The 12,200-nt window shown below is 39.4% G+C and overlaps 1 protein-coding gene across 5 annotated transcripts in view; it reads right to left on the bottom strand.

The window, feature by feature from the left end:
- Positions 1 to 10,668, bottom strand: part of DAW1 (dynein assembly factor with WD repeats 1) — a 95,225-nt gene extending 84,557 nt beyond the window's left edge. For 3 of the 5 annotated variants that reach the window (XM_077155341.1, XM_077155344.1, XM_077155345.1), the window contains exon 1: positions 10,535 to 10,664. In XM_077155341.1, the coding sequence (XP_077011456.1) occupies positions 10,535 to 10,616 (82 nt within the window). In that variant the 5' untranslated portion in view covers positions 10,617 to 10,664. Of the gene's footprint in view, positions 1 to 6,776; positions 6,830 to 10,534 lie in introns of all 5 variants that reach the window. The other 2 variants (XM_077155343.1, XM_077155342.1) reach the window with 2 other exon arrangements.
- Positions 10,669 to 12,200: the final 1,532 nt, after the last annotated feature.

Here is a 12,200-nt window from a genome sequence, read left to right as displayed (position 1 = left end):
CAGAAGACACTCCCCTTTGGCTGATTACAAATGGAATCAGCTGTGGATGTAGCTGACGTGATCATGACCTAATCCTATGAAATGTCCTCATTGCAACAGACAGGCCAGCGCTTGCCCAATCAGATGAACAGGTAACACAACTTGGCCAAGTTGACACCTGTCCCTAACCATGACAACTGGAAATCTGAAATCCAACACACAAAAGAAAATATAGGGAAAGGAATGGAAAAATATGATCAGGTCTCAGGGAATTGAATGACAATATGAAGCACACAAATATATGTGTTCTGGGTGTCCCAGAAGCAGAAGAGAAGGGAAAACAAGGAGAAAGGCTAATGGAAGAAATAGTCACTGAAAATTTCCCATCTCTTATGAAATACATAAAATTATAGATCCAAGAAGTGCATATAGCCTAAACAGAACAGACAAAAATATTCATACTCCAAGACACTTACTAATCAAACTGTCAGATGTCAAAGAGAAAGAGAATTTTGAAAGCAGCAAGAGAACAGCAACCCATCCCATACAAGGGAAACCAATAAGACTATTCCTCAACAGAAACCATGGAGGTAAGAAGGCATTAGTATGAAGTATTTAAGATTCTAAAAGAGAACAACTGTCATCCAAGAATTCTACATCCAGCAAAATTGTCCTTAAAAAATGAGGACGAGATTAAAACATTTTCAGATGAATAGTCACAGAATCTGTAACCAAAAGACTGGCTCTGCAAATAAATACTAAAGGGAGCACTACAGGAAGATAGGGAAAGGCAGGACAGAGAGATCTGGAGAAGACTATAAAAATGAAGAATATTGTAAAGGTAAAAAGAGAAACAAATTAGGTATGACATATAATGATAGAAGAAAGTGCTGCCTTACAGTAATAACACTAAATGTTAATGAATTAAACTCCCCAGTCAAAAGACAGAATGGCAAAATGGATTAAAAAACAGGACCTATATGTATGCTGTCTACAGGAGATTCATTTTAGACCCAAGGACAAAAATAGGTTGAAAGTGAAAGGTTGGGAAAAGATATTTCATGCAAACAACACTCAGAAAAGGGCAGGAGTAACTATATCAACATCTGACAAATTAGACTTCAAATGTAAAACAATTAAAAGAGACAAAAAAGTACACTTGTATTTATAAAAAGAACAATTCAACAAGAAGACACAACAATCATAAATATTTATGCTCTGAGCCAGAACGCCCCAAAATTCATGAGGCAAACACTGACAACACTGAAGGGAGAAATAGACACCTCTACAATAATAGCTGAAGACTTCAATTTCCTGCTGTCATAAATGGATAGAACATCTATCTAGACAGAGGATCAATAAAGAAACATAGAATTTGGATAATAAAATAAATGAACTAGACTTAACAGACATTTACAGAACATTACACCCCACAACAGCAAGATGCACATTTTTCTCAAGTGTTCATGGATCATTCTCAAGGATAGACCATATGCTGGGTCACAAAGCAAATCTCAATAAATTTTAAAAGATTGAAATAATACAAAACTCTTTCTAAGATAATAATAGAATGAAGTTGGAAATCACTAACAGGCAGACAGCCAGAAAATTCACAAATATATGGAGACTAAACAACACATACTCAAACAACCAGTGGGTCAAGGAAGAAACTACAAGCAAAATCAGTAAAAATCTCAAGGCAAATGAAAATAAAAACACAACATATCAAAATTTATGGGAAGAAGCAAAGGCAGTGTTAAGAGGAAAGTTTATTGTCTTAAATACCTGTATTAAAAAAAGAAGAAGAAAGAGCAAAAATTGAGGAATTAACTGTTCACTTAGAAAAACTAGAGAAAGAACAGTAAATTAACCCCAAAGCAAATAAAGGGTTGAAATAACAAAGATTAGAGCAGAAATAAATGAAATTGAGAACATAAAAACAATAGAGAAAATCAACAAAACTAGAAGTTGGTTCTTGGAAAAGAATGAATAAAACTGATGGACCCTTAGCTAATGTTCTAGTTTGCTAGCTGCTGGAATGCAACACACCAGAGATGTATTGGCTTTTATTAAAAGGGGATTCATTTTGTTAGTTCTTCAGAGGAAAGGCAGCTAACTTTCAACTGAGGTTCTTTCTTACCTGGTAAGGCACAAGGTGATCTCTGAAGGCCTTCTCTCCAGGCCTCTGGGTTCCAACAACTTTCCCCAGGGTGATTCCTTTCTGCATCTCAAAGGCCTGGGCTTAGCTGCAAGTGCTGAGATGAGGTATGCTGAGCTGCTTGGGCTGTGCTATGTTTCGCTCTCTCATTTAAGCACCAGCCAATTAAGTCAAACATCATTCACTGCAGCAGGCATGCCTCCTAGCTAACTGCAAATGTAATCAGGAACAGATGAGGTTCACGTACCACTGGCTCATATCCGCAGCAACACAACTAGATGCCTTCACCTGGCCAAGTTGACAACTGAATCTAACTACCACAGATAGGTTGACAAAAAGAAAAAGAGAGAGGATGCAAATAAGTAAAATCAGAAATGGAAGAGGAGACATAATCACTGACCCCACAGAAATAAAGGAATAAATTTAACTAAGGATGCCAAAGACCTATACACAGAAAACTACAAGAAATTGCCAAAATAAATCATGGGAGACCTAAATAAATGGAATGGCATACTCTGTTCATGGATTCGAAGACTAAATATAGCTAAGATGTTATTTTTACCCAAATTGATTTATAGATTCAATGCAATACCAATTAAAATCCTAGTAACTTACTTTGCAGAAATAGAAAAACCAAAAACCAAATTTATTTGGAAGGGCAGGATGCCCTGAACAGCTAAAAATATCTCAAGAAAAATGAAGTGGGAGGTCTCATGCTACCTGACTTTAAAGCATATTATGAAATTACAGTTGTCAAAACAGCATGGTACTGGTATAAAGATAGATATACTGACTAATGGGATCAAATAGAGTGTTCAGATATAGACGCTCTCATCTATGGACAATTGATCTTTGATAAGGCAGTCAAGCCAACTCACCTGGGACAGAACAGCTTCTTCAGCAAATGGTGCTTGGAGAACTGATATCCATATGCAAAAGAATGAAAGATGATCCATATATTATACCTTATACAAAAATTTAAATCAAAATGGATCAAAGACCTAAACATTGCAGCTAAGACCATAAAACTTGTAGAAGAAAATATAGGGAAATATAAAACTTGTAATAAAAGGCAGTTTCCTAGATCTTACAACCAAAGGACAAGCATTGAAGAAAGAAATAGATAAATGGGAACTCCTCAAAATCAAACACTTTGTCAAGAAAATTTAAAAAGCAGCCTACACAATGGGAGACAATATTTGGAAACCACGTATCAAATAATGGTTTAGTATCTAGAATATGAAAAGAGATTCTTCAACTCAACAATGAAAAAACAAACAGCCCAATTAAAAAATAGGCCAAAGACATAAACAGACACTTCTCAGAGGAGGAAATACAAATGGCTAAGAGGCACATGAAAAGATGTTCAACTTCACTGGCTATTAGGGAAATGCAAATCAAAACCACAATGAGATATCATCTCACACCCACTAGCATGGCCATTATCAAAAAACAGAAAACAACAAGTGCTGGAGAGGATGTGGAGAAAGAGGCACACTTATCCACTGTCATGGTCAGTTTTATGTATCAACTTGGCCAGATGGTGGTGTCCAGTTGTCAGGCAAGCACTGGCATGTTTGTTGCTTCGAGGACATCTCATGGACTTAAATCATGACCACATTGGCTACATATTTGCAATCAGCTAAGGGGAGAGTCTTCAGCAATGAGTGATGCTTAATCTAATCTCCGGAAGTCTTTTAAGGAGGATTCAGAATAAACAATCTCTCTTCCTGCTTCATCCAGCCAGCCTCTCCTGAGAGTTCATTGAGGACCTTCATTGGAACTGCCAGCTCATGGTCTACCCTACAGATCTTGGATTCTTACATCCCCATGAACTCTGTCACTGAGCTGGAATCCTTAAATATAATGGGAATGATCGGCAATCCCTGATGCACCACTGTGATGCCCAGGGAAGACAGGGCAACCTGGAAGTCCAACTACTTTCTTAAGATCAACCAACTTCTGGATAATTATCCAAAATGCTTCATTGTGGGAGCAGACAATGTGGGCTCCAGGCAGATGCAGCAGATCCGCATGTCCCTCTGGGGGAAGGTTGTGGTGCTGATGGGCAAGAACACCATGATGCGCAAGGCCATCTGAGGGCATCTGGAAAACAACCCGGCCCTCCAGTTCCACAGGAGGCTCAGGTGGGGTTGCCATATGATCCTGAAACCCTGTTGTTCAGTATATACCTGGAGGAACTGAGTGTAGAGTCATGCGTGGATAGTTGCACACTGGTGTTTATAATGGCAGTGTTCCTGATTCGCAATGAATGGAGGAGGCCTAAGGGTATAACGATTGAGGAACAGAAAAGGGAACTATGGTGTATATATACAATGGACTACTGAACAGCCACAAGAAGGAATGAAGATGTGAGGCATGCAACTAGGTGAATGAAACTTAAGAGCTCTATGTTGAATAAAGTGTCAGGAAAAAAAGACAAATAACATCATGCCTCAATCATATGGACTAACTATAATTTAAAAATTGGGTGAAATAAAGTCGAGAGCATGGGTTATCAAGTTGGAGCTTACTGTAAAGGGTCCTAGATTGTAAACTCTTAAAGCAGTCACATATATTCATGAGGTGTAACTGTTAATTCTAAATTCTGAGATACTGAGCTGTTTGTATAGAACATGGTCTTTCCCAGAAACTCTGGGTACTTAAGTGACACCTGAGACTCAGAGTTAGAGCTCAGAAGCTATGAAAGTGAGCTGTACCTGATACAGAAACAGTTTAAAAAGTTAGAAAAGAGATCAGACTTCAACTAGAGATAGGAATGAAACTGATCTGGATAGGACTAAGGTATACTACAAGATTGGGTAAAGGACGATATCTTCCATATTTTAAAACCTCAATTTCTGGGTGAGACTAAAGGGAGAGATGTTTATTAGGAGCAAAATTTATATTTTGGGTAGTGCATTTCCTAATTTAACTTTTATGGTCAGTTTAGTTGAACACCACAAGCACATGGAATCTTGAATAAGGAGTGAGATTTTGTTGGTTTGTCCAGGTTAGCAGGATGCCCCGATAAGTCCCAGAGCAATTTGGCCAGTGAACAAAGAAGTATTTGCAAAGTCCCCTTGGGGGAATGGGGAGAAAAGAGGAAATATTCAACTTCCCCACTTGGAGAATTTCTAATCCTCTAGTAAGCAATGGAGACAACCAAATCAATGGGCCAAGCCCCCAATCTTGGGGTTAACCCCTATGAATCTTAGGATAGGCTAAACCTATTGAAAATTAGGCCTAACAGTCACCCCCAGAGAACCTCTTTTGTTGCTCAGATGTGGTCTCTCAAGCCAACTCAGCATGTGAACTCACTGCCTTCCCTCTTTCGTGGAACATGACTCCCAGGGTGTAAATCTCCCTGACAACCTGGAGCAGAAGGGCTGAGATAAGCCAGGACCCAACATAAAGAGATTGAGAAAGGCTTCTTGACTAAAAGCGGGAAGAAAGAAATAAGAAAAATAAAGTTTCAGTGGCTGAAAGATCTGAAATAGTCGAGAGGTTATCCTGGAGGTTATTCTTATGTATTACATAGATATCCCTTTTTAGTTTATGGTGTATTGGAGTGGCTAGAGGGAAGTACCTGAAACTGTTGAGCTATGTTCCAGTAGCCTAGATTCTTGAAAATGACAGTATAAAGATATAACATTTATGATGTGACTGGGTTATTGTGAGAACCTTGTGTCTGATGCTCCTTGCATCCAAGTATGAATAAAAATAAATAAATAAGAGTAAAATAAATTGGGTAGATGGAAACACTAGTGGTCAATGAGAGGGAGGGATAAAGTTATGAGTTTTTCTTTTTTCTTTTTATTTCTTTTTCTGGAGTAATGCAAATGTTCTAAAAAATGAGCATGGTGATGACTATACGACTATGTGATGATACTGTGAGCCACTGATTGTGCACTATAAATAGAAAGTATGGGTGTGAAGATTTCTCAATAAAAATTTTAAAAAGATAATTATGAAAATGCAAGTTTGGAAGCAGATCAGAAGTAAATACATTGACAAGTAAAGATGTAGTTAAATGAATGATTACATTAATAATTCCAAAAGAAACTACTGGATACATAAAAATAAAATTAACAAGAAATGTGTCACACCTAGCTGTACTACAGGATATAAAAGAAGATCATGATAAATTAAAAGGCACATTTCAGGATGCAAAAACGAAATGTTATCAGGGCGCCAAATTAGTCCATGGAGTTAATGTAATTACAGTAGGATTTTTTGGGGGGGACTTGAATTTTTAGTCTGTGAGATATTAAAAAGAACTATAAAACAATGAAGGGTGTTTCACATTAGAAAATAGATCAATATTTTGGAATTACATATACATAGAAATCGAATAGTAAAGTGAAGGTAATATTTCAAATGAATGTAGGAATAATGGATTATTCAATAAATAATTATGGAACAATCAGTTCTAGCTTTGGAAAAATTACCAAAATTAGATTTCTACCTCATATGTATAAAAATACATTCCAGAATGACTAAAGATTTTAATATTAAAATTAGATATAAAATATTCCAAATAAAATAATATCTTAGAATATAGAATATTCTATATATTGTGTATATTATATAGGTTATAAATTTTATATAATTATATAAAATAGAAACAAAAGAGTACCTTATATCTAAGTGTCTTTAATTGGCTTTGTAAGCATGATATGAAACCCAAATCTAAAAAAAAATAACAGATTTGTCTGAAATAAATTTTAAGCTCCAGTGCAACATAAGTTACCACAAAGTTAAAGACAAATGGTAATCAGGGTAAAAAAATATCACTATATACATGAAGTTTAAAGAACTTCATGTGAAATTTTAAAAATGATTTTTAAAAAGAAAGATGGACAAAAGACATGAACAGTTCATCTGCAGGCAAAAAGTCAATGATAAAAAAAATACCAAAATATTTTCTTATTTGAGAACATTGTTTCAACACCCACCTGTTATTCAGTAGAGCCTTGGAAACTTGCATACAATATGGCTCACTAAAGACTGGAACTCAGGAATGGAATTTTTAACATTCTAAATAATAAGACCTCATTGTAAGCTACCGTAAACATTTGTGAAGGCCATAGTCATAAGCAAGAGTGTAAAGACTTACTGCCTGCATTGAAGATTGCTATTAGAATCCTGGACTTTTAAAGCTGGAGTGGACCTTGGAGATTACCTCTCTGACCCATTCACATTTCAGGAACAGTTCAAAGCATTCTGCTCAACACACATCATCTCATTAAACGCCTTTATTTATTCAACAAATACGTGAGGGCCTAACAGGCTCTGTACTAGAAACATAGTAGTGGACAAAACAGACTAAGTCTCTGCCCTCATGAAAATAAATAAATAAAATTGTGGTGGGTTGGATTGAGATAGTGCTAAGGAGAAAAGGTGAAGCAGGGAGGGGGTTATGAAATATCTTGGGGGAAAGGATGGAAATTCTTTAAGGATAGACAGGTAGAGCTCTGCTTTACTCACTTTTAAGGAAAGATTTTTTTTTAATGTGAGAGTGCTAACCATGCAGATAGATTATTCTGGACAGAAAGAACAACCACTGTAGAGACCCTGAATGTGGTGGGGGCTTCATGACCCTTTTATTTTATGTGAGATGGAAAGTCATTAGAGGGGTCAAGCATGAAGGGTGGCATGATAAGATTTATGTTCTAACAGATTCCCTCAGCTGCTGGAAACTCTAGCAACAATTCAGACAAGAGTGGTAGCACTTATGGGGGTGGGAGGAGGGGCAAAGTTGTTGGACTCTGCATATATTTTGAAGGTAGAACTAGTGGGATTTGTTATTAGAGCAGATCTGGAGTGTGAGAGAAAGGAGACAAGGATGAGCTCAAAGTTTGGGGGTGAGCAAATAGAGAAATGGAGCTGCCATTCACTGAGATGGGGGAGACTGCAGGAGACCCTCATATGAGATGGCACTGGACATCCAAATGTCAACAGGAAGTTAGAGATTTGGGTCTGGAATTCAGGGAAGAGCTCTGAACTAGAAATATAAATCTGAGATTCATTTGACGGTATTAAAGGTCTTGAGAATCAGTGAGATTGCCTACCGAATATAGAGAAAACAGTGAAGAAGTCCAAGAAAGGAGCACTGGGGCACTCCGACTTGAAGTGATCACAAAGACGAGAAGAAACCAACAAGGCAGACCAAGAGAGAGTATTGGCTGATGAGATAGAAGGAAAAACAATGCACACCCCAGATGTCAAAGTAGTACAGAGTGATCAAATGTCAGACACTGTTGTTTGGGTCAAGAAAGATGAGGCTGGTGTTGTGGCCAGTGGATTCAACAACGTGGAAGTCATCACAGATCTTGAAAAGAATAGTTTCAGTGAGTAGTGAGGATGAAGACATGATAGGAGTAGATTCAAGACAGAAGGGAGAAGAGAAATTGGGGACAGTGTCCTTGGAAGATTTATCCAGAAGGGATAAACCTTGAGGTGGATGCTATCATTACCACTTTACCAATGGTTTAACAGCTCAAAATAAACTGCCCAAATTATGAAACTTTTATATATGATGAAACTCACTTATTCTAACCACACAGCTTATATTCTTAACCTATACTCCACAACAAAGGATTGAAAGCAAGACATTCATTTATCCATCTGAATGTTTACAGGAACCAGCACTGATCTACGGGCAAGTTTAGCCTAAGTAAAATTGTGGAATGCTTAAAGAGAACTGGCTATAAATCTTAATTTTAAATGTCCTATATACTTTTTCTCCTATCTAGAGTCATTTCATGTTGTTCTAGTTGGAATTCTATGAGTGAGAAAATGAGTATCTTTACTACATATGTTAATTTCTTATTGGAGAAAGTTGCTATCCAGCCTCACTGTTGTGGAGAGGCAGAAGCAGCATTCCCTGAGGTGTTACAAATTTATTCACGACAATTTCCATACCCGGATCAACCTCTTGAATCCCATACATTCATTTATTCATGTATTCACTCAGCAAACATGGAGTACCTCCCATGCCAAAAGGATCTCTTCTAGGAGCTGAGAACATAGTAGCAAACAAACGAGACACGATTTCAGATCTCAAGGAGCTTACATTCAACAACAAAGAGGCACTGATTGAAACTGAACAAAGAAAAAGAACCAACCATTGCAATATCTAGAGGAAGCTGGGTCTCAAGAGAGGACAATGCATGAAAGGTCTGCCCTTAAGTCTTGGAAGAGCAGTTAAAGAAGCCGGAGAGTACAGAACTGAGGTTCTGGAAGTCAGCAGAGTAGGCTGAGCCAAATCTCGCAGGCTGAGGATGTTAGCCCAAGCATAACAGGAAACTACTGGAGCTGTTTAGTCCAGATCCTACTGCCTTCTGGTGGCACACAGATTGCAGGTTGGTGAGACTGAACATAGAAAATCCAGCTGAGAACCCATTGAAGTAGCCCAGGAAGTGGTACCTGGCATGGAGATTTGGACTTTGGGTGGGAGATGGAAAGGGAGTTAGGTCAAGAAACCTGTGCCATAGAAATGGAGAGAAGCTGAGGGGTTCACAGTACACTGAGGAAGTAGAGCTGACAGAATTTGTCACTGGGTTGCAAAGGGCAAGCATATTTGACCATGTACTACTTTGAGGCATATTTTACAGACTTTTTGCATATTCTTACGTCTAAGGTGAATTCTAAATTAGAAGCCATGCGTTCTACTCCTGTCTCTGTCCCTAACGGGCTGAATGGGGAGAGGCCCACTTACTGTCTAAAGGCAGCCACATCCTCACCTATAAAACAAGATGAGGCAATGATACCCTACTTAAAAAACTACAGCATTCTATAGGCTTATAATTCCTTAACTCGTTGGTATCAAGGACTGCCCAACTGTTTCTTAAGCCCCGTGGCATGGAGTACAAAGTGCTGCTCGCAGGAGACCCTCATAAATGTATGAACGGATTGACTGAATAGCTTGAAACAGTCACTGATGTAATATGCTTCTCTGAGTATGTATGTTTCTTTTCATACTCTACACACATACTCGACACTCCGGAACCTGCTCCTTGTGGTGCGTTTTAAATAAAAAGTGATAGGGTTCCTTGGCGGCGTCTTTCCTTCCAGAAACTGATATCCCGGGACTCACCAATCGCCACCACTTCTTCGCCACCTCCCTCAGTCTTAAGTTACCAGAAAGCATTATAATTCAGAGGTTTAAAAGTTTAAAGACTTCCTGAAAGAGTTATTTATATGTTTGGAGGAACAGACTCTAGCATCCGAAGAAGCGAGGCGCCCAGGTCGGGGCGTCCCGCTCCCCGTCCCACACGCGTCATCCAACTCGGGGTCCCGCCGCCCCCGGGGGCCGCGCACGCTTCTCCGTCCCGCTCCCTCCCGGTCCCGGGCGCCAGGGCCCGAGTAGGGTGGAGAGGAGTCCGCTCCTACCTGGCGGGTAATACCGGAGCAGGAGGCTCTTGAGCTTCATCTTCTCCCTTCGGGACCCCCAGTGGAGGAACTTCGTAGCCATGGAAACGGCCAAACAGCAGCGGGGCTGGAAAGCGCATGCGCGGGGGGCGGCGGCTCCCGGGACTGCAGGGTCTGCGCCCGTGCGCGCGGCGGGCCGGGTCGGGACCCTTGTGTCCTGATTAAGAGTCAGCTAATAAGGGGCCTGGGACATTGCCCTGGTTACGCTCTCTGTCTCCCGCTGGGTGTCCACGATGGCGTGAGGGGAGCAAAAACCCACTCTCTAGTTACCATCCCCGCCTCCTCCCCCCGGCCGCGTAAAAGAAATATGACCTCAAAGTAATAACCTGCATTTCCTAACAGCTTCTCTGTGGCTGTGCCATGCACTGCACTAAGCACTTAATCCTCCCGAGCTCATTTCTGCTCCATTTATTATGATCCCTATTTCAAGGATAGGATCACTGAGAATTTGAGAAAGTGGAAAACCACCCAAGGTCATGGCCTAATGAGAGGTGGGGGCGGGATGGGAAGGCAGGTCCCTGAAGCTGAAACCTGGTGTCTTAACCCTGGATTTCAGGCTTTCCTGGCGCCGAGTAGGCCTGTTTTTTTTTTTTTTCCTGCCAGCCTCCGACTCTTGGCCTGCCTAGAGGAGTTTCCATCAGGAGAAGGGAGGAAGGGAAGAGTTTGCTGGGCGGTTTGTCAGCTTCCCTCAAGGAGTTTGGCTTAGATCTTAACTTCCCAAATTTAAGGAATGCCTGTGCTGTCTTCAGATCTTTAGCCACATCTCCATGCTGCCTCCAACATCACCATACCTAAGAGTTTTCATTAAATTCTTAAAATGCTTATAAGTGGACTCAAATTTTTCACTTCACTTTTAAAAATAAAATTGAAAAGAAAAATATTATTACTGTAAACTTGATTTTTAAAATAATGTTCCATGAAAAGCAGGTAATTAAAAATTAATACAAATTTTTCACAAAGCGTATTGAATATACTACTGCCTGCCAAAGCCTTTGAACCTAAGACCTTCCCTTTTTTGTTGTTAAAACAAAGTAGAATCAAGGGGAAAAAAACACAACAACTAGTACGAGTTTGAGTTTTCAAGACAGGCTAGCACCCAACCGAATCTTTCAACTTGGTGTGCTCAGAAGGTTGGAAAGATCATTGATTTCGTTTGATACCAAGTGCTACAAATAAACCTAACGCAAATGTCCAGCATAAAATCGTCTTATCCCACCAGCAGAAAGCGTTACACCTTTGGAAAACGGAACGGGACAAAGTCTTAAGATCTCATCTAGCTCTCATTTCCCCCTTATCATTAAGAAGCTCTGAGAAAAGTTTAAGACGGGAGGGACTAAGAATTCATCTAGAGAAACAAGGGATTCCTTAGCAGATTTTGTTCACTTTTGCTATTGCTTTTACTAGGGCCATTTAAAATGTGACCTTTGAAAAACAGTCACTTTACAGGGGAGTTATCAAAGTTAACATCACGATATTGAGGCGATTTGATATTAGCCACCTCTTATTACAGTGCACTGATAGGAAGCCTCTGGAATTCCTGCCCAAAAAATGAAGGAATTTTTTGGTCTAGTCATGAGGAAACATCAGATCAACCCAAACTGAAGAAATTCTACAAAATCAATTTCAA

This window comes from Tamandua tetradactyla, chromosome 3 (assembly GCF_023851605.1).
Source record: "Tamandua tetradactyla isolate mTamTet1 chromosome 3, mTamTet1.pri, whole genome shotgun sequence".
Classification (NCBI taxonomy): domain Eukaryota; kingdom Metazoa; phylum Chordata; class Mammalia; order Pilosa; family Myrmecophagidae; genus Tamandua; species Tamandua tetradactyla.
Note: the sequence above shows the minus strand (reverse complement) of the source record. Positions and strands in the feature narration are given on the sequence as shown.